General features: G+C 37.7%; 1 protein-coding gene across 1 annotated transcript in view; it reads right to left on the reverse strand.

Moving 5' to 3' along the window:
* The window catches only part of LOC150085454 (uncharacterized), an 860,907-nt gene that overhangs the window by 336,483 nt on the left and 496,760 nt on the right, over window positions 1-27,664 (reverse strand). The window contains exon 4 of the mRNA XM_090374571.1: window positions 15,893-16,496. Within this exon, the coding sequence (XP_090230697.1) occupies window positions 15,893-15,921 (29 nt within the window). The 5' untranslated portion in view covers window positions 15,922-16,496. The remainder of the gene's footprint in view (window positions 1-15,892; window positions 16,497-27,664) is intronic.

A 27,664-nucleotide genomic window follows, 5' to 3' on the forward strand; every position in this document is an offset into this window, starting at 1 on the left:
TTCCTCAACCAAAACTTCCTCGATACTCCTGAAAGGTTCTCTCGACATAAGCAGGCCACCGCAAATCAAGATACAGGATACCACAATAAAACTAGCGACAGAACTGAAGCATCTCGGACTTACCCTTGACAAGAATTTATCTTTCACCCCACATCTTGTACATCTGCAGAAAAAAATTAAGAGGTACTCAGCATTTATTGCCAGAGTTACTCGGAAGAATTGGGGGCTAAAGAAGAGGACACTCTCCCTCTTTTATAAAGGCATATTTATCCCAGCCCTCTCATATGCTGGGGGGGTCTGGTTTAAAAAAGCCACCACGGCAGTCAATAGGAGAAAATTAGAGACTATACAGCGCTCCATTCTACTAACCATCTCAAGGGCACGTTGTACTGTGAGCTCGCATGCACTCCAGATCCTAGTGGGCTGTCTCCCCCTAGACTTGGAAATCATCTGTTGCGGCCTACTCAAAGGAAACCTTTCAAAGGAAAGGTTTCCTTTGAGTAGGCCCACCTTTCAAAGGAAAGAACAGTGACTTGTATTGGTTTCACCACAACTCAATCAATAACACTGTGACAGAGAAGAAACGCCTTACAATCTTCCTTGGACAAATCTGGCAATCCAGATAGATGGACTCAACCAAAGGCGCCGTGACCCGGTTGGTTGGTTGGGGATTTATTTGGCGCATCAGCCTCTATGGCCATAGTGCGCCAGCGGTGACCCGGAAATTTATCCCTGACATTCTGAAAGTCTATCCACGTCAACCACCCTGGTTTTCACCTGGCCTCTACACTACTTTTCTGCTCACAGGGCACCGATATTTCAATGCAAAATTGGTCGCCTTCAGTATTGTAGAATCGCCACTGCGGTGAGGAGCAAACCTGGAAGCATTTCATGCACGATTGCCCCCGCTACATCTCATACTGCTGGAGGAGGACCATTACCGGGCTCTCTCACAATCTGCCCAAGAGATGTTTACCAGACTAAGGACCCTACCGCGACTACCCTAGAACCTATTGTTTAACCCTGAAAAAAAAAAAAAAAAAAAAACAGACACAAGACAAACCATTGGTTACCCACTAGTGAATTTCAAACACCACACGTAACCACACTCACTAATTACTATAAAAGGACTAAAAGAAGACACCTACATCAAGAACTGTACTGTACTAGAAGACACATCTCAAACTCAGACCTGCATCTCAAAGATATATAAAAAAAAAAAAAAAAAGGCTGGACTGGACTGGGCCATGAATGACAGTGCGGCTACACTGTCCAACGCCAATATTGTCGATCTGAACCGGACTATCTTGCCTGGTTCCCCTTTTAACTCCACTTCTCTTCCCTTGGCAGGGGGAGGGGAGACGGATCCCGTCTCCCCTCCGCCCCCTCCTTTCATCTAGTGAGGCATAGGCCTGCCTCACTAACTCTCTGGGGTCGCCTTCCCTATCATCCCCATATTTCTACCTTTTCCTCCCAGCCTTTAGTCTCCCCACCCACTCTATCTGTGTGCCAGTGAACACCATATATTTCCAAATTTAACAAGACCCAAATTGCTTCGCCCACAAAACTTTCGGCCCTTCAAATTCTAGCGCCATCCCTGCGGCGATCATCATTCAACATGTGTGTGCTGTTTTTTTTTTTTTTTTTTTAGTTCCTAGCCACTGAAATCTCAGGAAATTAGGTGGTAGGACCTGCCAGAGTAATCTTAAAGTACTGGTGCACCTGGTCTGCCTCCGCGGGGCGAAGTGCGGGCAACATCGGGCCTCAGTAGGGATCTGGCGGCTAAATCGCCAGAGGAACAACGATATACAACACTACACGTAAACAATACCATACCCTTTTAAATCTCTGGCCTTTACAGTGTTCTCTATCACAAGATGATGTATACCACGCTGAGATGGGAGAAACCCCTGGTGCCGTTTGACCCTAAACACACTACACATCTGGTGGAAAAAGCCCGGGTTCGAATCAGCCCATGACGCGAGGAACTTGTATGGGCATTTTTTTCACCCCGTGGCTGAGTAAGTCGCTCTCAGGCGTAGATAGCAAGGTCCCCCCCCACCGAAAACTTGGGATTTTCGTCCAGCAAAACAGGAAAATTGACCAGAGAACACAATACGCTTCGGCAGTTGAAGTAATATTCCAGGCTAACCTAGTGTGACATTTATATATTATTATTATTAATTCTTGTTTATACTCCGTCATGACCACCAGGTTAGAGTTGACAATAAATCATCAATACAAACATTAATCGTATTTATCAGTCACGGAATTGAACTCCGGTCCACTCAAAAAGCGCGTGCGATTTCAGTCTCTCTCTTGACCACTCGGCTACGTCTTTTTATTTTTTTATCACATTTCAGCTATTCTTCCCGTACGTACAACTATCATACAGTAATAAATGTTCACTGGTTATTCGTACTCTCCTCTCAAAATTGAATACTTCAGCACACTGCCCGCACTTCGGCCTATTTATTTGTATGTTGTTCACAGCACTCAAACTGCAACTATAATTCCAGCCTCGTATTGAGCATTCAATATTTGTACTTAATACTGGCACGAGCAGGTGTCGTTATTTCTTCTGCAGATGCAATCATTCGTTCCGTGCAAACCATGACTATTTGCTTCATTTCAATGACTCTTATATTTGGTTGATTGTCTTCATTTTAAGAGAGCTGACCTGTTTAATTTTGGGACAATCTGATGTTTCGAGGATTGATTTGAAATATTACTTCTCTAAATGACTGGTTTTTGCTTCAGAATGGGCTGAAATCCACCGCCTCCTGGTATCAGAATAGCAGCATGACTGCAAAAATTGAGAAATATAAATCTATTTCAATTACCCCAGATACTTGGATACCATTAAACACTCTCGTGGTAATAAATTGATTGAAACGATCAAGGTTTGTAAAAGTCGAAACACTGTGTTCTAACTTGCGTTTTTATTAACATCTGAAGTTTTTAAGTGGATTTACTTCGTTATGCAACAAACTGAAAGGAATTCAGCGGAACGAAGATGTGGTAGCCGCAGGTATTGTATACTATACCACTTCATAGCACATTATTAATTATCATTACTCACAAAACAAGTAAACTGGCCGTAGAAGGCACACAACTTGTAGAAAATATATAATAATTCCTCTTGGTATTAGTATATATTTTAAGCAACAACTCACTATATTCCTTTACTGCACACAATACTGTGTAATTCTAGATGACATTACAAAAATGTGGGAGAGTTTTGTGATACAAGAATTCATATAATGAGGGTAATCCTGGAGTCGGATATTTTTATCCGACTCCAGGATATCTTACTTTGCAAGTAGAAGCGAGCCCAAATGATCAGTTTACTACAGAAACTTCGCAATGTTCAAGACTTTATTTAATCCATGATAAAACTTCCTTAGAGTTATAAAGTCTTATCATGGTCTCTTATTTATCCATACGATGTCAACCATACTAAGATTTCTCGCACTTTTTCTCCTTTGTTCTTTTTGGTTCTTTGTATTAGCAGCAGATACATGTTTACTTTTGCACTCCCTAAATGCAGGACTTATTATCTTTGTAAGTTTATAAGCTTTTATTCAATAATATACATTAAAGAGTTAACTCCAGTGACAATGTATATGTACGGTATTATAAGACAAATTAAATAACAGTGCATCTAAGAATGTTTTATATTTACACACCTGTATATAAATACACAGACAACTCATTATGCTCATTATTGTTGTTGGGTTTTAGGCGCATCAGCAATTCAGACCATATTGCTCCTGTGAATTGTGTGCTCTATGGTCGACTTGCTGTTTGCTGGACGAAAAGCCCGAATTTCAGAGAGAACGAAAACCGTGGTACCCTCGCCTGAGACCTACTAACTCAGCCACATTGTGATAAAGAACCATATAAATTCCTCGCGTCACTGGCGGGATTCGACCTCAGGTCTTTTCCACCATGTGTGGGGAGGACGGTGATTATTCTATTATACCCATGAGGGCATTATTGCTCGTTTTAAACTTGACATCCTCACGTTTTATCACTTTTGGTTTTTTTATCGATTTTGCCTAATGATACTTATGTACGTCTTATTTATTTGGTTTTACTTGTTTGATACTGTACACTATGCCTTTATAGCGCATTATTCACATACTATTTTTATATAGTGAATTCTCACTTAAGTATTATAGTATAAGCCACTGGAGAGGATAAATCTTGTAAATAAATAAATATGTTATCATTCTTTTCATGTTTCTCTGGCACATATGATAATTACGAGTCTGTGGTATTCGTGCAATGCATACCACCTTTATAAATAAATATACTGGCACTTTGCCGAAGAAGTTCCCCACCCCATCATTCTTGTTTTCCACGCCAAGTGGAGACTAATGTTCTGCTTGACATGCATGCGAAACATGAACAATTACTGCTGCCATGGTCACCGCTGGCTTCGTCAGAGGTGGCTGAAAGCAGCTCTTCCTATTCCTGAAGACCAACTAAGTGATTTGCATCAGAAGTAAGTAATTATTATATTTATCAGAATATTTATAGTTCTAAACGTCCATAATAATAATAGGGAAACTGCAGGTTTCAATAGAAAATTTTACAAAAGGAACCCTTTCCCAGAGCAGTAAATTCGTCAACCTTTAACTAAAGACAGTGTGGAGGAAGTCTATGCATATAAAAAGAGAAAAGGTTATATATTTTTTTTAATTTTAAAATTAGACGTAAATTAATTAATTAAATTATATTCTATGCATTTGTACGGACAATTCACGTAATTTTGGGGCAAATACTGCTTCAGTTGAAGTAAAACTACTAACATTAAGAAATAAAATTTGACGCATATTCCAGGTAGAAAGATCTATTACCTCCAATAAAAACTTATCGCCTATGGAATTTAAACATTTCTGCTGTGCGTCTCCTTAGCAATTAAACATGTTAAAAGTAGTGTATGAGCTCTCGTAGCAAAGCATATGGATAGCTGCTCTTTCTCACATCGTATGGCAAAGGCCCAGGTTCGATTCCCGTCACCAGTCAAAATTCAGAAATACATCCCTCTGTTACGGAAGGACCATTTATAGGCTAGTCACTTGGTGGTCAGGAGAAGACAGCGTGATTATTTCTCCTGTAAATTCGGGTTTTTCATTCCGCGAAACAACTAAACTGGCCGTATAATGCGCACAACTTGTATTCAAAATATACTGAATCCTCGTGGTCTTAGCTACTTCAACAAAAATTCACTTTATTTCTTTACTGCATGTAGTATTGAGTAATTCTAGCTGACATAAAAAATGTGAGTGAGAAATGTGACAAAACGGTTCGTAGGAAAGCGGGCATAGCATAATATAAGATATTTAACAGTGTATCTTACAAGAGCTAATCATCACAGCACTCGCAACGAGTAAGCGAATGAAGCAAAAATTATAACTGCAGATCAATGGATTTTTAAAAGAAAGGGTGAATTCAGTTGTTTTAGAATTTCAGCAAGGGAAACTAAGGTCAGACATCAATGAATTATTTATATTCTACGGACGATTTTCCTGTACTGCGTGATTAAAAAACAAGGATCCAGTAGAAACCAAATCGCATAACCCTAGTCCGAGACTAACTCGACCATAGTACGATAAATGTTCATAAAACGACTTTCTGTTTCGATGGGGATAAAAAAAAAAAAAACCAAGATAATACATATGCGGCTTAACATCTCTAACAGCACAAAGTTAGAAGTCAGTTCTACCCAGTTTCTTCCGATATTTGTAAGCATATTTTTAATTTGGTATTAAAAATATGCTTAAGTGGTTTACCAAAAATTGTTAAACCGCTTAAAACAATTGACTACTGTGACCTATCTACTATGCACATCCTAACACTGTGCAACTTTATATTTAAAATAGATTACAGATACGAATATATATCGGCTTTCAGGTGAAAGCCATGAATGAGAAATTTATGAGTTAACATATTTAGTGTTTTTATATAACCCACACTTTTTTTTTTGTAATGAGCCACCAAACTTATTTCAAGGGTTAAAAGAGTTCAAATTACCAAGAAGCTGCAACAGTTTTTAAAAGAACTATTTCAGTATTCAGACACGGTTTACGTGTATCATTTTGACCTCCCAGTCTTCTAGAAGGAGATCTATCCATTACCAAATCTACTCTCAAGTACGACAATCTATCAAGTAAAGTGAAAGATAATAAATAAACAAGATGCAACATTATAAACACTACCACGTTCTCTTTCCACTTCTTTCAACTTCACAAACAACTTCCTTTCGCCATATCTGGAAAGTTACTTTGAGTTGCCAATGGAACATACTGGCTTATTAATAAATAAAATTCGAAAGGAAATTCACATAGATTTTTTTCTCTGAGAAACTGGAGCAGTTACTTGTATTCCTAATTAAACACTTTCAATTTGTTTATTTAAATATTGTACTCAATGTAAAGAGTTCTTACAAAGCGTATCCACACGTCTTATGGCTCATTAAGATAATGGTACTTGGCGAATACAGCAAACCGCGATACATTGTCAAGAGCAATTTCATGTCGTTCGTTAGATGTCGCCATAATGCACGCCTTCCTGGTGGGGCGGGGGAGGTGTACTCCGACTTATGAGTCTCCTTTTACCACTTCAGGCATTTTTGTAAGTACATGTGTGTGTGCGGTGGAAGATAATTTTTCAGATTTTGAAACCTTTGTAGTTTGGCTTACACTTAACTATCTAAGCGTCAAACAAAAAGTTTCATGTTAGCTGATGAAGTTAATGATTTGAATGGTGTGTAATCATAAGAGAGTTCAAATTCTTATATTTTAATATGAGCTAATCTAAAGTGGCCAGTGCAACAGCGACCAAAGATTTTTTTTTCCTCTTTTAGAAGAGCGGTTATAGAGCCACTCTAACCACTATTAGCAGCCACAAGAGTAGCATATACCAACTTCTTCCCACCAAATTAGTCCATAAGATAAAGTTAAATTTTATCTTGCAGAATAAACAATAACAGAATCAAGCAAAATAGATTTCTTTTTATACTCTTTACAAAAAGAAAACAATTGTTAAAAGTGGTAAAATGAAACACTAATACAATGTACAACGATCGGTCATTTCCATTCAAATTTGAGAGATGTGAAAATCTGTTCTTTTCAGAGATAATGTAACACCAACTATACTGAAAAAGAGGTGATGAAAACGAAAATAAGTTGTAATATGAGCTACTGGATTATATGAAATACCATTCATATTAGCAAAGAGCACTTCCGTTCTATTTACTATATGAATAAGAATCGCAGGAGGGTTGGCAACTATGGTTCGGAGGTACTACGTCTAAAGTGTTTTAATGTAAGTGGTTTAATAAAGCTGAATTATTTAGCTTTATTAAACCTAAACAGATTAAACTGTTTTAATCTGTTCCTGCAAGGTAGACACACGTAAGACAAAGTCGAAAAATTCTTTCTTTCCCTGTAAATTCGTTTCCCTGCACTCATATACTGATAGCGAGATTCACCAAAGCAGTCGACTTATCACTCTGCTTGCACTGGCCACGGCCGTACTCATTAACTCTTTGCATATAACACATCTCATTTAAGACATCATATTTAAGTTTTTCCATCTTGGTAGTGTTGCTAACGTCACATACAACTGTTTTTAAGTTTGAAAAGTTATAAAAGATACATCGTTATATGTATATATATTTCCATTTAATATTTTAAAAAATAAATCTTCTGAATAAATTGAAGGCCGATAACAGGCAATTTCTGGATAAATAACAGGCAATTGCTGGAAAAATTTAAGTGTGCTTAATGCGTGAAAAATGTGGATTCATACATTAAAAAAATAGTTTCCTTGCAGAAAGAATATGGGAGCAATACATGTTATCACTTTACAAAATGGAGAATTTCCTCCCTTCTGTAAGACACTGAACTTTAGATTGGTAAGATATCTCCAGGCTACGGCCTTTTAATCACTTTATATAACAAAACTGAAAATTCTAAAATTTAAAATATAGTAACTTGTCAGAGTTTATATACCACTTGTTTGCTGTAAATCGGGGTGATTGCATATACACTCTGCAGGAACTGGCAATTAAAGAGTTACTCTGTTTCCAATTAAATATTTGCCATTATGAGTCATCATTAAATCAAAGCAATAGTATAAATGGAAAAAACAGGTTGCAACTGAATCGCTACTTACCAAGTAGATAAAGCTATTATATTATTATTATATCCTGTCACTACAGAATGCTAGTGGTTTACAATGTTTCTTAGCCAGCAGTTGAAAGTTAAAGTCTTAAATTAATTAAACGGCAGTATGAACAAGTAACAGTAAAAGTCGATAACTAAGTTACAAAATAACACACATAAAGCACTGAAAACATTGAGAGATCATTTTTTTACAAAATTTTACAAACTTGCATTTAACATGTTGGCGTGTTCAGATTACAATGGCACTAATGCTTTTTTGAGAGTTTATCTGAAGTCAGCACTGAATATAGTAAGTTAGTACATTTCTTGGAGAATGTATGCATTTAAGAGGTTCGGGTGCAATGACTCGATATGATTTTGAAACTCATATCGAAGGCAATGCAACTAAATTTCATAATTATATATGCAATGTGATGAACAAAATCTGAAACATGCGGATTGAAATTTTACTCGATTCTCCTGCTTACAAATTTTTAAAAGCTGAAAAATACCCAAAAACTTTTAAAGATCTCTAGCTGGATCTTTAAAGCTCCAGGAGACCTTCTCCACAGGTATGAAAGTTCAACAAGCAATACTCGAATATTTTCACTAACGACTTAAAAATAGGCCGCCGTAGCCTAGTGGTCAGGCGCGCGGGTGCATAAGTACACGTGCCTTGAGTGACCGGGGTTCAAGCCCGTGACTGCTGAATACGGTGCTGTTTCTTGTATTCTGTATATCTTGTGAACTCCTCTGACCGTTTGGTCGTCCCGGAGTATAAACAGAAAATTTATTTATTTATTTAAGTACTGCATAACAAAAGAGCTTCTACTGTCCCTAGACTACTACTGCTGCTGATGTTGTTGTAGGGTTTTAGGCTCATCAGCAACTTAGACTATACTGCGCAGTATATAATGTCTTTATATTGCGTCCGTTCTGTGGTCGAGATTTGCTGGACGATAAACCTGAGTTATCGGGACAACAAACTCTATGTTCCCATCACCTGAGACCGACTAACTCAGCCACGTTGTGAAAAAGATCCCTAAAAATTCCTCGCTTCATTGACAGGATTCGAACTCAGGTCTTTTCCATTCAGCATACGGAGGACGGTGATTATACCACCTATGCTACCCACAAGCAGCAGCCTTAGGCTGCTGCCTCAATTTTTAATGTCCACTTATTTTTATTTTATTTTATTTTTTTTTTGGTAGTTGTTGGCACATAAGCTTCTGTGGCCATAATGCACCTCCCAAGGTTTTTGCAGTACTTTGATCCAAGCCCGAGGCGAGGCGGGAATCGAACCCGCGACTTTGGGGTTTCCAGGCAGGCACTTTACCCACCCGGCTAGCCCGGTCGGCCGTGTCCACTTATAATCTGTTGATTCAAAGCAGTAGCGTGAACATGGAGCAAACCAGAAAATGAGACACAGTAACAACTGCTTTGAAAAACAAATGACAGAGAGAGAGAGAGAGAGAGAGAGAGAGAGAGAGAGAGAGAGAGAAAATGAAAATAGCAGAATACTCCAGAGAAGAAAATAATGGGATGGGTTGCTTCAGATTAGTATTGAGCAGGCGAATAGAGAGCCAGCGCATGCCGTGGATGGAGAAAACAGCAAACAGCCCAAATTTCTGGGGCATGCAACAGTACTGGGTCCTGTAAATATATGTGAGTGACTTTTCCCGATCTCTGATATGAGGCAGACGTTGCTTTACAGTCCATCTCAGTTGACAAAACTTTCGATGAATGGACTAAAAATCCAAAAAAAAAAAAAAAAAAAAAAATTTGATTGGGTCGAAAATTGCCTTCCAAAAACTAGCCTCCCCATTCTTCTTGATTTAATGCATTAAATAAGATCAAGTGGGTGAAAAGGACTGGACACTCACCCCCCCCCCTAAACGTGACCTTTAGGTGGGAGGAGAGAATGTCGTTTCCTTAGTCGGCCATTCCGTTTCTTAACACAAAGTCAGGAGCTGTAACGAGCAGCTTTGAGTGTTCGTATTCATGCTGGGTAAACCAACATTTTATAAACGAAATAAAATTATTTAAAATAAAAAAAATGAGTAGGCACGAAAACATTAAGACATATTTATTGTTTGTTATTTAATGCCCATACAAATCCTCCCAATGAAATTTTATCAAGTGCATTTTCTTAATTTTTAGCACCACAACTCTCGAACAACATTTGGTTTAGGGAGTCATACTGAGCTCTAAACGTTTATATAAAGGAAACAAATGAAGAGTTTTTTTTTTTTTTTTTTGTGAGGATTCTGAAAAGTGTCGAAAATCAAAATGCAGTGACCAATATCAAAAATTAGAAAAAAAAAAATTGCTATTTATAATTGGGCTACAAATTCGAAAAATGATGACGATGTTCTTATTTATTTTGATGAAATCAAAAATAAAGAGAGTTAAAATGGGTTGCATAACCGTGGCAAAAAGGATATCGGTTTGGGTGACATAAGAACAAGGCTGGAAAATTAAATAGCAACAACATTTCAAGAGGGTAGAATCCGAAGGTGGAGTGGAAAGTGAAGAAAACAAAGAATAAAATTTCTGTTTTGAGAGAAATAAAACGGCAATAATTTACAACACTTGTAATGTGGATTCATTTTATTTTATTTTTTTGTTTTTTAGAATGAATGAATGTCGTTTAGTAAAGTTTTCAGAAATTCTTAATACTTTAATATGTTCTTAAGTTTTTGTCATAATGTTATAGCTAATTATGTGAGTTCGTGCGTATTCTGTTTATATTTTGCATAATTGTGTTTGTATTTTGATATATATTCTCATGTAATATTGGTAATGCATGGCAACCAATGCTATTGCATTTTGTCTGCAGTTATACTTGCCGAAATAACATGTAATTTGTTTAGCGTATAGACCTGTTGTATAAAATCACAATGCGTTAAATGTTTGAACCCGATGATTCATGATTTCGGCAACGAGGTGAATTCCAACATTTTCCTGGAGAATGTTGGAATTAACGCGTTTATCGTGTCCTTTAATTCTTCAATTTATTGAGTATTGTTCACAAATGCCTGTCCTTGAAAAATCAGATAAGGTAAGGAATGAGGATTTTGGTGGCCGGTGTATCCCTTAGACATAAAGCAATCTTCAAACTCATATTCACTGTTTGCAGTGCGACCACAAGATGTGTGTGTGTGTGTGTGTGTGTGTGTGTGTGGTTTCTCCGTCTTTCTTGTTAGAAATAAAAAGGTATTTCTAACAAAACCTCGGACAAACTCCAGATATTGCTGAGCGACTGTGTCGGTACATAAAATAAGGATAATGATCCGACCCTGTCATTCTCACAAACCTTTTAATCAACTCCCATAAAGCATCTCTACTGTAGGGTTAACACAATGACTTCAGAAAGTGAATGGCGTACAAGTGACCTCGCATGCGCACTTTTTTATATTATTCTTATACTGTCATACTTTCTAATTTATTGCATTTAAAAATTTTCTATTTATTGGTGTTTATATTTTTTTAATATTCACTATTTGGCATATTTAATTTACAATTCTTAATGTTTTAATTTATGTATATGTGATTATTATAATATACACCGTAAAATTACAAATGTAATGCTTTTTGTTGTTGTAATAAAAAATAAGAAAAAATCGTTCCAATTTACACGGGATCAAGACTGTTGCAAATGGAAGGTAAGTCATACCTTTATACTATGACAGATATTGGAGAGGAACAAGAGATAGCAAAACGCAATTAACCATGGTTAAGCATATGGGAGATATGAAGCGCAGAACAAAACAACTTGGAATGAAAAATAAAATGAAGAAGAAAACTGCATAAAATTAACGAACCAAAGCGGCAGTAATTAAAATTAATAAATCGTCATGAGAACGAAGAAGCAGCTAATTAGAAAATTTACGAAAGCGGTGGGAAAAGATCTCCAAATCCTTCTATTTAGGCCTTTCTTTATTGTTAATCTAATAATACAATTTATGATAGCTTAGCATTACGATTATCTACTGAAAATCATCACTGATAAAAACTGGACTCAGAGAAAGGACAGTTGAAAACAGTTACTCCAAGGAAGAATAAGTCTGTTTTAAAAATATATATATATATATATGGCGATAATGACCTGAGCCTGAATTAGGCATACAGGAGCCTAAAAGAGGAAATCTTTTCAGGTCATTTGGCTTACATTCACTCTCACGGGTAGCATAGTGGATGTAATCACCATCTTCCCACATCAGGTGAAAAAGACCTGAGTTCGAATCCCATCAGTGACGTTAGGAATTTTCGTGGTCTTTTTTCACAACACGGCTGAATTCGTTGGTCTCGGACGAAAGCAGGATTTTCAGCAAAATCGACCAACAATATAGAATGATAATGAATATTCACTTGGAAATGTACTGAATCATTATGGATATTTTTGTAAATCATAATGAATAAAAATAAATCTTAATGGTTAAGTGAATGTCAACTAGGTTGCAAAGCTGAATCCAATATTTATTATCTTTGGTTTGTTTTCGAAAAACAGTTGAGAGCCAGAACAAGACATCCTTCCATAAGCTGGTTGTTATTGTAGGGTTTTAGGAGCATCAGCGACTAAGGCCATATACCGTATGTAAGTTTCTTGTGTTCTGTAGTCATTTTTTTTTTTTTTTTTTTTGTTTTTTTTGTTTTCTGGACGAAAAACCTGAGTTTTCGGGATAAAAAAAACCCTGCTACCTTTAACTGAGACCAGCTAACTCAGCCAAGTTGCGAAAAAGACCCATAAAAATTACTCACGTCATAGACGGGACTCGAACTCGGGTCTTTTCCACCCAGTGTAGGGAGGACGGAGATTCTACCAGCTGTGCCACCTACGAGGGGCCCTAGCATAAGCAATGAAGTTGATGTTGGATTTCAGGAGCAAAACGCATGTGTTCACGGGCCCTTTTTGTATTTTGCGGGTGAAAAAGTCAAAATAAGTCACGGGAAAGCCTTACTTCCTCAACCTGATATCAGCCAACTATGGCCTCGTTTGAACAAGGCTTCAGAAATTTCTCCAGTCATCGACGGGAATCGAACAACCCAGACCTCTCTAAATGAGACAAAGGGCGAACCCACCACCTTATCATGGAGGACTAAGCAGATAAGTCCAGTCTACCAGCCCACAACTTGCTGAAAGTATCCCAAGGAATGTTACTGATGTTATTAAAGTCGGTTGTAGAGCATTTGTGTTAATAAAATCTTCCTTTTTTTTTTTTTTTTTTTTTTTTAGCGTCCCAACAAATGTCGGAGGATAGTGTAAGTCGAACAAGACGCATTTAGACTACAGTCCATTTAATTATGACTTTCTTCAATACAGCATAAAATTGGCATTTTACTGTATTTTAGATACGCTGTGTATGCAGAGAGAGAGAGAGTATATCACATGAATTACGGGCTAATTACATAGAAAGTTGCGTGCTGCTGGCTTCTCTGTAAAGAAGCACAATAGAAAAGGTTTTTTCCCCCTTTGGAGAGGTTAACCACCAGTCACTTAAAGAAGCTCTTACAACATGTAGGAAGCAGGTATAATCACGTAAACACGGTTGCTTTACGAAGCATAACCAAAGGGAAGAGCAACTAGACGGTGGTTTAGGATTCATAAACACGAACGAGCTGATTTTGTGCTTCTTCTATAAAGATAGTACCTTTTAACGTCTGAACATTTTCGAGTGGTGTGTCAAGAATAATGATAGTAACCAACAAACGAATTGTGACTTAACGAACCGTTTGATTCCAGTCCCGCTGAAAGCCAGATGATTACAGCCATTCTGGCAATAAAGCCCGCCTACTGAGAAAAGTAGAAGAATTTTTTAGCCCGCAGAACTGGAAAATCAACTATCATGGTGATAAAAAAAAGTATTTCGTGGGACATAACTAAGTTTGAAGCTTTAGCTTTGAAAAATAAAGTTTGTGAGTCGAAAACTTAAGTCCGTAATCTAAATTTAAACTTACAAATTGATGTCTTAAAAATAAATTTGGCCAGGAAGCTTCACGCAATTCTATCTGCCTTTATTAATAATATGTGGACTTTTATTAGTTTGACTATTCATTAATTTTCATTCATTCTCATAAGAGAAAATTATAAACTTCATTCACAATCAAGACTAAAAACTAAGCTTTTCTTTCATAACCTTGAAGTTTGGTTGAGATAACCTTTTTGAATCGTGCAAGATATTTTAGTGATGGTTCCGAAAAGTAAGGCTGAACTTTCTATTTGAACTTTCTTCGCATAAAATGAGGAGAAAACTTTATGCGAATAAAATTATATTTACCTACTTCCGAATTCAATGTTCAGATATGCTGAAATCCTGGTAATTAACAATGCATAAAGTTACTACTTAAATGAATTAGTTTTCTAAATCTAGTAAAAGTTTCCTCCAATCCACAATCATCATATCAAAATTAAACAATTGACATTCCATATAGTTAATTCGATATGAATATCTGCTTTAAAGATATAAAAAAATTCAAAAGTTCTAGAAAAGCTTATCGTATATATTTTGTTCTATTTAAATTGCACATTTGGTGAATGAATTTCTTTTTACATCAAATTTTCTTTTTCCTTTCGGCAGTTGAATTCCAGTTTGCCTCCTGAAACGTGCCAAAGGTGATTAGAGCTGAATTTCAAACGCTGACATTCTTCCTGATACCCCAACCTACCATGCATTTAACAACTAATATGAACCAGGAAGAGGATACAATAAAAGAATGCTTCATTTTAGGAGTTTTTCCTTATTCTTAAATCCTTTCTCACTCCAATTAATGTAAGTGCTGTTTGAAACGCAACTTTACTGCTATAATTGCTGTTTTTAGACCAACTCGTTAAAATATTATGATAATAGTCTTTAGTTTTTTTAATGAAATAACCATCCATAAGAGAAAATTAAAAGCAAATTCTTTCATATCATTAATGCATTTTTCCAAGCTATTAAATTTATGGCTATATTCTAATTGGTTGTCGTAATAATTAACAAAATCATTATGACAATGATGCGCGCTACGCAATTTGGGTGTGGTGAGCCCAACTGACTGAAAGTTCATTTGGTTATACCTTCAGTACTGGAATAATCAACGAGTCAATCTTAAATGCCTGTGGTAACTATTCACCTACTTCTTATAATTATCAATTAATAAGCAATTAAGAGGTTAACAGGGACCTGCAGGTATAGGTTCTAACACAAAAATTATTTCAACCCCAAAAAAGTCGCTCTTGAAAAGGTTAACGACCGCCGGTTTAAAGGGCACTCGAGTGCGAGACTACAATAACCGTTTTACAGAGTGTGCCGGTTTAAAATGAAGATCTCGGACACTGTTGTGCGATACAATATCTTCCACTAAGCTGGGAAAAGCAAAACAAAACAAAAAACATCATTCACTTTCCCATAATTCACTCCTTTAACATTTCAATCTTCTCTCCCAAAGAAAGAATTCAATTATTTTATTTCATCACAAAACTGGATGACTTGTGTTTCTCTTCTTTAAATAATGAGGTTCTGCCGCTTACCTGTTGCATAGGAAGAAACAATTAAGTGATGACTGAGATTGTGGTAAACATGACCCATGTACAGATCAGACTTTTTCAAGTCAAGTTTTCTTATTCCTTAAAAGAGCCCAAACGGTGTCGCAGCGTGCACACTTGTTATGTTATTAAATGATACAAACTAGATTAAAAATACCTGAAGAACGGAGTAAAGGTAAAACGTACTTACCCCTTTCTTTTACGATTCAAATTTTCCATTGCTTGGCACGTTGTCTACATGAGGAGTTCTATTTTTGTTCTCCTAGCTATGCACGTTGTTACGAATGAGATAATTTAGCATTCCTCCTTTGTGCCCACATTGTTTCTTTTTTTCTCCAATGTCTGCAAACTAGTCAATTTCACACATACGAAACACTTTACCCCTACCACTAGCGCGTGCAGTCCCGTGCTTTACAAACGCTCTGTCAGAAGTGCCACGTGAATCAGCCAGTGGTCAACCCCTCTGTTCCGCCTTCACGCTGTGGGAACTCGTTAGCTCCTTTTTAACTGCGGCTCCGGAGACGGTCGACTTAATCCCTCTTCACGACGAGCCAAACGCTCTGATCCTCGCGCCGTCTGTCGATCGGTTTGTGCGTTCTCTTAGTTCGAGAAGCGTTCTTCCACTCGGTTTCTGATGTCATTGAAGTGGTCTCTAGTGCGGCGCCACGACTTCATTTAGCTGTTTATCTATGGCATTCAAATGTCAGTGTGACGACCGTTTCTTGATGTGGTCCAGCCTTAATTCATTGAACGAGGTTAGTTTCCGTGCGAACCCTCTAGCATCTCACGAGAACCTGGAAACAAAACATTGATTATAAGTGAACAGCAAGAAAAAGTAAAGAGAGTTATTTTTGGTTGAAACTTCTAATCTATGAATCAAGTTCAGTCACCTATTACGGTGAAGCATTGAAATTTTAAGTTTTCATTTTTATTTTGACTTTTATATCACTCACTGCCGCCCACTTATTTCAAGCACAAGTCCAATCCCATATGGTACCAGTTACACACACACAACTGGTTTTTTGGTTTTAATCATTTTATTTTTGAGGGCCACTATACAGTCATAAGTTTGAATTTAAAAGTTTAAGATTGACTGATTGGACTTTTAATGGCGCACGGTAACTTAGGCCATGATCCGCCAAATCAAAAAAAAAAAAAAAAAAAGAAGAAGAAGAAGAAGAAAGTGAAATACATAAAAAATTAGTAACCTACAAATAGGTTAAAAAAAGGTATAAAAATCAAAAGCGGTAACTCTCATATAGGTTTAAAACCAAGAAAAAGTAGTGCATATGATTATTGCTTAAAAAATATTTATACAAGTTTACACGCTTGTGAGTAACATAGTTAGTAGACTAGCCGTTCTCTTCCAAAACCGCTTGGAAAAGACCCGAGTTCGAATCCAGTCAGTTACCCGAACAATTTTTTCAACGCAGCTGTTTTAGGTATCATCGATGGTAGCATGGTTTACAGACATTACATACGGCGAAACATGGCCTAAGATGCTAATGTGCCTAAAACTCTACAATCAATACAAGTTTATAATTTTTAAAAAGTAAAAAAAGTTTAGCCATATATTTGCCAGATAAAATATGATTGAGTGTATAAAGCACAGCTAGATGATTAAAGTCGCTAAAACATAAACGATATATATTGATTAAATTTGCCCGTTCAAAAAGACACGTGCTTGGTGGTAAAAATGGGATTACGGTGTTCGCACACATGAGGGTCATCAGTCCTCAGCAGAAAAGAATATGTAAGATGATTGAGTTCTGCGGAGCAGAGCAAGAACAATTTCCTCTTTACTGCTAACTAGTCGCGCTGGTAGCACAGTAGTTATAATCATCCTTCTCCTCACACTGGATGGAAAAGGCCAGGTTCGAATTCCATCAATGATGCGAGGAACTTCTATGGGCTATTTTCACTCCATGGTTGAGTTAGTGGGTCTCACGCATGGGTAAGAAAGCCCCCGCAGACTCGGTTTTTATGTCCGGCAAAAAGAAAAACGGAAAATCGAGAACACACATAATTTATGGATATATTACACATGGGCAGATTAGTTAATTCTCGAGTGGCCCTAATATAACACTTTATAATTGTTGAGTAGCAATAAAGAGGAAGACCTGCGCAGACTGGACTGCCATAAGTCGATTACAGCCTTAATCTGATATAATTTGTTTAAAAGCCTGGCCATGCCATGAATGTTGCTATCGGATTTTTTTTTTGCAGTACTTTGATCAAAGCCCGAGGCGGGATTCGAACCCGCGACCTTTGGGTTGCCAGGCAGGCACTTTACCCACCTGGCTAGCCCGGTCGGCCGTTGCTATCGGAAAAACAGTATTACTTGTCGTTAGTCTGTATAGGGACTAGCAAGCAAAGGGTATGAAGGGTCAGTGCAGCCAAATTATTTCCTCTAATCCAAATGTGGTGGGGATCCAACGGAAGCGAATATCGAATTTACATTCCAAAAGGTAATGAGCCTCTACTGTGCCAGAGACAGGATAGATGACGATTACACCTCCTTACTAATAAGTACTGCAATGAACTAAGAGAATCAATATATAATATACAAAGACAGTTCTGACTACAAAATGGCAAGAAGTCGGAATGTTCAACTCGGTATGCTGAACAGAGTTGCAAGTAGACAGACGACGGAGTAACAACTTCTCCGGTTCGTAAAGAAGTCGCATGCAGGTATATGAGCACGCCAGGATGGAAGGGATTGCCTTGGTGAGGGGAACAACCAAGTCTATCGCTATCAATACCGAACGGACAGTTGACAATCAGACGATGTTTTAAAGATTTTTTTTCCAACATGGCTCGAAAACGGACATGCACTTGCGATAGTAAGGCTGGGATTTCAGTGTTAAAGTGTAGCGTAGAAACAACGTGTCCTTGGAAGCGATAATGATAATTAGTTCATCTGTTTCCATACAGGACACAGGAGTTGTCCGAAATGCTTCAGTATCAATACAAATCGCTTGATAGTGGATGTGTATACCTGGAAATCGTAATACTGTATACTTTAGAACTCGCAATTTCGTGAGAGAGAGATAAGTGTAGTAAGGTAGTCGGCACCCCAAGAAGTAGTGGAGTAAGTACAGATGATGATCAACCCTCTTGTGTACTTTTACTAATTGACGAATATTTTGAAGAAAAGTGAACGTTTTATCAAATAAGGGCCCGAAAATCTGGTCTCGGGTATTACTGGAATAACATTTTGTTCAAGTCTTAATTCCAACAAAAATGTACAAACGGTCTTTTGTTGCGGTGAGAACGGGAAGCCATTAACAAAAGCGCAAGGTTGGGGCTCGCGATGGCTGGTTATAGTTGTCTTTCAATGACCCTCATGCTGCATCACTGAGAAAATATGCTAGCCATCAACACAGAGGATCACTGTTTACAGATGGAGGAAGCTGTTCAGTGATGGAATTCACTTTGATAGCAAAAAGCGTAACACTTAAGAGTGATCCTTAGAGAATTCCTTCCTCTTGAGAAAAAAAAAAGCAATAGAGGGTAGATCGTACATGAAATTTTAATAACCTATTGGATTAAACGTTTTAACGAAAATATGGAGACGGTTTCTAAATCAAGGGCTACAGAAGTCTTTTAAAATTTCAAATCAAGTTGTATCATACACTTTTTCCATGTTCATGAAGACGGACACCAGGTACTCGCGTTTTAGGAAACCATCTTGGATAGATTTTCTGCCTAATCAGACGGCCCATTATGGACCTGCTCCTTCAGAAGCCAAATTGTGTCCTGATTGGGAGGATATTTGCTTATAAATAACATATAAGGCAAATATCGACCATTCTCTCCAGGATTTTTCACAAACAGCTAGTCAAAACGACAGGGTGTTAGTCGGAACTTTGGGATCCTTTTCTGGCTTAGAAAAGGCAAAGGCGATTGCCTTGTGACAGGAGTCTGGAAACTGCTCTTCAAGAAAGGTTCTTCAAGAAAATTTCTTCCTTTTTACATGAAGAGTAGGTGATCCACAAATTTTGTTGGAAGGTGTTTAAGCATTTCAGGATGGATGTCACTTGGTCTAACAGCTTATTTGGCTTAATCAGAGTTAAAGCTATTATTAACTGTTGTATAGTAGGTACAAGGTACACTGTAAGGGAGACAGCCATTTTATTTGAATGTAAATGTCTGTTTTTCAACATTCTGCTACAGACAAGGAACTCTGGGAGGTAAGATGATGTAGAGATATAAGAAAACGTTTCTCCAAGAGTACTGGCTCTTGCAGTTGAATCTGCAATAACACAACCATTATATTCCATGATCTATAAAGGGTATAATGGGCATTTCCCCTTCATTACCCGGAATAATCCCATACCACTTTAGGGCTGGTCAACCGAGTCATACAGGATGTAAAACGGAATCGTGATTCCTTTAGGCTTGGGTGTCGAACCTATCAACGTATCATGCTTAGGGACGTGCATTTTAAAGGCTAAAAAATTTACTGTACTGTGGTGAGATATCATCGGAATATTTCCCAAGCTTTGTTTTTGTGGGTTTTTTTTTTTTTTTTTGCTGCTGCGGATTCTACATTCTACCAAGGATTTGGGCAAAGACCAAAATAATGGCTGAATGGTTATCTGACTTCCGAAGAGTTTAGGGCTTTGTTTTCTAAGTCCTGGTTTTGTCTTCCTTTAGAAAGAAAGGGCACTAGCCTGTAAAGAGTTCGAATTGAGTCGTAAGTATCTGATTTCGTAACTTCGACATCCATTTCTACTTGTGCTGCAAGTAGCTCTTCTGGTTTCTTTTACTTGGTTTTCTTTATCACTTAGCTTTGGTAGTGGTGGAGCCCAACAAGATACAGAAATAGAAGTGGCAATTAATTGATATTTCTGTACAGATTTTGAGAGCTTAATAAAGTGAGCAATGACAGTAAATGGATCCTCTGGTTGAATCGTCATTTCAGTTTGTGTTCCGACGGAACACCTACCTGCTACCTTCTGAGTATGTGAAGGCTTTTTGCTATTTATTGGTTTAACAGCTTTCTTTGCTTCCTCTTAAGATAGGTTCTACCTTATCTGCCTTGAGTTCCTGTATTTATTTTTTCTTCCCCCTCCCACCGCTAGCATGCCCATGAGCACCCAAAGCATTGTCCTTGGCAGTTGATGTAAACAGGTTTTGTAGCTGAAAATCCCATGATTTCATGGTCTTTCGTACCATATCGAGCACATGCAAGAGTAACAAGACAGGCCATTTGCGAGTCTGGCTATTTTTCAAATTTAAAACACTTTAGGGGATTTGGTACGTATGGAGCAATGCAAGTGTATCTAGTGTGATAGAGTTATGAGATGGCGAGCTGAAAGTAAGAATGACATTTCTAGTGGGAGTAAGTTCCCATCCCTAAGAGTACAGTATTTGTTTTACAGCTATCACTTCTTGTGACTAAGTTTAAGATACCACTATAAACTGAGGAGATATCCGGTTAAAAAAACACGTTTTGCGGATTTCAGTCAAGGTGATTTTAGAATGAACTTTAATCTCACCAATAAAAAAAAAAATATATATATATATATAAAGAAATATCAATATAAAAATCGCTAGGACTGTTATGCAGAAAATTCCTCAGTAATCATGCAATAATTAAATTAAAAAATCATAATGGCAAAAAACTTCAAGTTATTCAGCTTCCAGAAATTACAGTTTCTAAATAAGTCCTAGTAAAGATGGGCATGCAGCCTATAAATAAAATTAATCACTGCAGTGTAAATTAAAAACAAAAACAAGAAAAGTTATGTTTAACACAAAATATAAGGCGCCTCAAGTCATAAACGACCTCATGAAATTTCCTGTACACAACAGTGTATTCAGTCGTCAGTGAAGTATTTCCCCCACCACTTTAACTGCCCCACCCCGACATCTGAAACACTGAAAGCAAAGGTAACAGTAACCGCAAGTGTATCTTTCTAAGAATCACAATGCACTAGTCCCCAAAACTTTCACATGACAGGCTGGTACTCTGCCCCAGAGAAAGTAATTCTCAAGACAGAGACAAGTGATGAGGTCGATGTCCTTAGTATCCAAAATGTTATTAGCAAAACAGTTTTGTGTGTGTTGTTTTGTTGATTTGCAAAATTTAAAGCTCTAGTCTGCAAACTCTAGTGTAAGTCACTGATATAAGTTTAATCGCCAATATTAAGTCATTCCAATTACCTTGAGGATCATATCTATACCGAAATGAAACAGAAATAAATCAGTATCTTTTCTATTTCATACTTATCCAATATGTTGTACTCTGTTTTGTGTCCTTATCAGACACTAACACAATCACAATGACATAAGAAGCCTGCTGCTTGTCAAGTAACACAGTTTGGCACCAGGTCAAAGATGTAGTTATGACCTGATCACCTTGAATCTTTTGATATTGGAAAACTAAGGGAAGAAACAGCTTAAATGAAAATGAGCTAATTCCTACCTGCCTAGGGAGGTAGGAATTAGCTCATGGATAATGAACCTGACTTGGAAGTGCTTTTATATTTTCCATATTATTTAGAGTGAAATATATATAAATTTTAGATCTTCCGATATAACTCTGAGATATCTTAGTCGCTTAAACGGCAGACACGATTCTTAAGTAGATCTCACCGCTGTCCCTAACAGTTCATTTACCTAATTGCATGCCCCCTCCCCCCCACTGCACGTTTGCCCGACAGCTTATTTTTCTGACTGCACGCTTTCTAACAAGAAAACATTATGTTTTACACTTTAAAAATTTCGATGTGGCAGGTCAGGATTCTATTGGCGTGGGAAAGGAATACAATGAGTAACGTAAACATAATATAAGGCAGATAGCCAGTTCAGGAGGAAAGGGTAATAAAGAATCAGGACATTCATTCATAGCGTGTGCGTGCCGTAGTACTTTATGGTTTCAAACCAAAGAAAAAACTAGTTTTGATGAGTGTGTGTCAAGGTAGCTAAGGCCATTAGGCCTCAGTATTTTGTTCTGTATTTGCACATGTTCTTCAGGTGGTTCCCCTGTTTTCTGAAAGAAAACGCCGAATTTTAGGGAGATGAAACCATGCCACACGGGTTGCATAGTTTTATCTCCCTTTTATCTGGAAACTGAAATCTCGGTTTCACATTGGGACCGACAAACTCGGCAACGGTGCGGGGGAAAAAATAAAAATTCCTCCCACCTATCACCTGGAAACCGCTTTCTGGAATGTGAATGTGTGGAATGCACTATGCAAAGAATGTTATAAATAAGCTCTGAAGTTTTAAAGTTATCAAGATTTTATGTCGCGAAGTAAGATAACCAAATTAAAGGATAATAAAATAAAATTTGCATTTTTTTACAATGGAGACGCAGGAACCAATAATTAATTTGTTTTTGAGCTCAACGTAAGTATGGTTATGATTTTGGCAACGTATAGATAACTTTCTAAGAAGAGGCAATAGGTTGGGTGTGAAAGATATCTAGCTCAATACCGAGGACTCGTCAAAGAGATAAACAGTGTCACTAACAAGAAAAGTCTCCAACGCATATGCAGTGTGATTCCAACGAGTCTTTTGAATTCTGTCGTCGAAGAATACTGGGAACTGAGTTTGTCGTTCTTAATTAAAAAAACTAGCAAGTTTACTATTTATGTACGCTGATCTATGCATGCCTGTTTTAATTAAGTACTTTAAATTGATTACATGAAACCTTTTGGAGGGCATCTCTAACTTATCTGCTTGTAGATACGTTTGAGTTCATTTTATATGAAGTAAATTGAATACTGTTAGACAAAGTAAATATCGTATTAAGACGAATATCGTCTTCTAGTACAGAATTTAAATTTCAATGAGGTGCAATTTGGCTATAAATAGCTCTTGTGTCATCAAACCCTCCCCCCACTCTAACAACAACGATGAATATGGATGGCGGGCGACAAAATGTATGCACGTTAACAAATGAGTGTTACCGCAGTGATGGATAGTACAGACAGACATAGATCCAATGATCGCAATAACTGTAAATATCAGAATTTTAGTTCGATGGTATTTTAGTGCATATTAGTCAAGGGCTAATATGTACAAACAGCTGTTAGTTGTGAAATGCTGAGGGTACATTTAAACTTATAACCACGAAAGTATGTTAGGAGTTCTCATACCTTTGTAGCATGTTCGAGAAGTAAAATGATTTAGAGCTTGATTTTAACTGATAAGAAACAGAAAGGATGAGAGATTTAATTTATTAAAAGCTTTGGGCGACGGGAATCACTTGACATTTGAGGTTAAATTAAACGTCAAATATGAAATAATAAAAGCACGAAAGATTAACTTGAATGCTAACTTCATTGGGAAGGTAACCTCGCAAATAGTAGTTATTATAATCACTGTCCTCCTCACACGGGGTTAAAAGGCCTGAATTCGAATTGCGTCAATGACGCGAAGAACTTTTTTGGGCTTTCTTCACTCCATGGCTATGTTAGTTGGTTTCAGGCGTGGGCAGCAAAGTTCCTCACCCGGAAACGCGGTTTTACATCCAGCAAAATAGGCAAACCGAAGAGAAAATACACGCAATTTATGAACATAATACACATGGGTGAATGAAGTTGTTCTCGAGTAACCGTAATATAGCAATTTCCTCCCCCCAACTGGGATGGCAGATATGTTAAGAAATATTGGCTGAAAAGTGAATTTTGTTATTTTAGTACCGATGTTTAAAAAATATAATAATAAAATAAAAAATTCAATTTCTGGTTAGCTGAGAAAGGCTCGTACACGCATGCATAGCGTATTATGTCTGTAAATTGCATTATCTGGTTGGTTCGCATGTTTCGATCAACAAAAAAAAAAAAAAAAAAAAAAAGAAGAAGAAGAAGAAGAAGAAGAAGAAGAAAAAAAAAAGCCATAAAAGTTCCTCGCGTTGTGATTGAGCTTGAACTTAAACCATCTCCACAAGGTGTCGAAATATATTAGTCGTAATCACATTGCGAGGCACAAACAAAGAGAAGAAATGAATTGGTTGTTTTAGAGTGTACGAAGAGCAAAGTTAGCGAAGGCCATGAGGCGAATTTATAAATTCATTCATTGTGAGGGCTCTTCCCGAAGGCAGCAGCTTAAAACTCCCGAGAAATTATACAGACTAACGCAGCTTTCCTAGCGCAAGTGAGTACAACTTTGTAGCCGTGACTAACTCGGGCATTGTTCAAAAAGCCCTTAAAAAAGTCCCACCCGTCTTGACATGAATCGAGCCCATGTCTCTTCCACACAGTGTAAAAGAACAAGGACCGTAACTAATTCCGAAACCCGATTTCTGTGTTGACCACAAGGGCAAGAATGACAGAGTAATAATGAATAAAAAAATAAGTTCGTTAATGCAAGCAGTGCGTTACATTTCAGGCGCATTCGATTTTTGCCTTAAATTAACTGATTTTTTTCTGTGATAAATAAAAGAGAATATAGTTATTGCTTTACCAATTAATCACTAAGATTCTAACTTTACAGAATACTAAATAAAACTCTGTAGCTACTTCTCTGACCTTACCTGTTCAGTTATATAATATGCATTACTCTTCTTCCATATATATTTAAGTATCTTTTGTCTGTATGTACACTCAGTGATCACTGAATTACGGCCACCTACCTAATGCCATATTGGACCACCGTTCGCACGAATAACAACCGCTGTTCGCCTATGCATAGACTCCACTAGATGTCTGAAGATGTCCGTAGGGATCTGCAGCCATGCTGCTTGCAAGGCTTTACACAGTGTCGGAATAGATGACGGCTGCATGTCCATACGCCTCACTTCCGTTCCAAAACATCCCACAGGTGTTCAGTGGGACTGAGGTCAGGCGAATTTGGAGGCCAATCAAGATAGGTGATATCTTTACTGTGTTCCTCGAACTATTAGACGACAAAGAATACCCGATGGCATGGTGCAATATCGTCTTCGAAGATCAGGTTTCTGTCCGGGAAAAAATGCAACGTCGCAGGGTAAACATGGTCTGCTACAGCTGCCGGTCGACTTCACTAGTGAAATCTTGGTCCGTAGGCAAAACATGCTCATTATTAAGCAACCTCCGCCACCTGCCTGGATAGGGGGCACCATGCACGACGGGTCCATGGACTCGTGTTGCTTGGGCCAAACACGAAGACATTCGTCGGTGTGTTGCACCAAGTATTTAGACTCATCCATCTAGCATACTCATTGCCAGTCCTCCATTGTCCAACCAGCGTGTTGATATCACAGCATTCGCCGTCGACAATGATCAGCGGCGAAGAGGGGATGGGGGTGTCTCGTGGAACCCACATACGTTTGAATGTGCAGCGCATCGTTATTTGTGATATTGTTTGTATTCCCTATATTGAACTGCGATGTCAACCGTTGCACAGTGCTCTGCCGTTGAAACCGTACAATGCGCCGCACCTTGCGTAATCCTTTACAGTTCTGTCGGCGGGAAGTGGCTTGACCCGTTCGACGCCATTCTTTGTACACCTTAATCACGGTGTGCGTGGGCAACCGACAAGACATACCATTTCCGATATGGATGCACGAGCTTCCACAATTATGCCCTTCTGAAACTCCGTGATATCGTTACTACGTCCCATAACATAACTACTACTTTATCACTTGCATGACCAGATGCAAATTACCATTGCTCTACCGTAGGAAGCTGTTCGGCGTAATCCATTACAAATGGGGTAGTGATAATTCAGCGATCACCGAGTATATGTATGTGAACAGCCAAACAAACAGTAAAAATCAGGACTTAGCACAGCGTAGATACTATATAGTTGTCAGATCAGGGTTGAATGAGAGCGGAAGGGCAATTGAAAACTGAATACTTTCAAATTATGTTGCCTTTTTTTTGGGGGGGGGACGGTAATTCTGTATACTTTCATTGTTTTGACATTCGTTTAGTTTCGGGATCATAGTGATGGATCCAAGTTTCATCCATAGTGACTAGCCGTGAAAAAACTCCCTCTTGTTTTTCCTGGCACATCGACAGCATTTCATGCGCACATTGTGTCCTTTCCTTCTTCTGGTAAGGTGTCAGATGTCTGGGAGCCCAACTAGCAGACACTTTACTCATACGCAACTTTTAATGGATGATGTTCTCCCCAGACTCTACACCAATTTAGAGCTCTGCAGTTAGTTCCTTGACGCTAATAAGGCGATCTTCCAAGATTAATGCCTCAATTTTTGCAACACTGTCTTCTGTTACAGCAGTTGCTGGGCGTCCTGGGATTTCTACATCATGCATTGAGGTTCTTCCACATTTGAATTGTTTATACCAATGTAAAACAACACTGTAGTCTGGGAAGTCTTTTCCATTAACAGCAACCATTTCTTCGTGGATTGTTTTGGGTGTTTTCCCTTGCAGAAAAAGGAACCGGATCATTGACCTGTATGCCACCTTATCCATTGTGACACTTCACTTCATTCAGCGCTGCGTAGAAAAATAAATAAATTGTCATATCGAAACCAAAATTTTGGTGATTGCTACAGAGATTTCAAGGTATGAAACAAAACAAAATTCATCTTTCTATCACAACTACTTCTGGATGAACACAAACCTTAGTCGGTTATCCGCTTAAAATTCTCCAACAGCAACAAGTAACACATATTTCAGGCTTTGTGATTTAATAAATTAAACAATCGTAGTATGCTGTATTTCGTAATGTAGTTTGCATATTTAATTCCTGAATTTTAATAAAAAATTAAATATATTACGTATTTAACGATGTCTGTTGTGATTAATATAATAAGCAAAAAAATTGGATATATTTATTTCGTAAACTTATAACAAAAACACGACTTTCTCAAACCACAAAGACTTCGGACGAACCGAGAACAATTCGTTTCTGCGCATCCGCCATATTATCCATTTATCCTCCAATCAGAACATGGCAAAAAATATATGTGTTTCAGCTACAATAAACAGCACAACGACGGCCTATGTAATGTGTATGATAAGAAACGAAGAAATAATAATTTCGTATTTCTATTTGT

This window comes from Mastigoproctus giganteus, chromosome 5 (assembly GCF_048544385.1).
Source record: "Mastigoproctus giganteus isolate SK-2022 chromosome 5, ASM4854438v1, whole genome shotgun sequence".
Classification (NCBI taxonomy): domain Eukaryota; kingdom Metazoa; phylum Arthropoda; class Arachnida; order Uropygi; family Thelyphonidae; genus Mastigoproctus; species Mastigoproctus giganteus.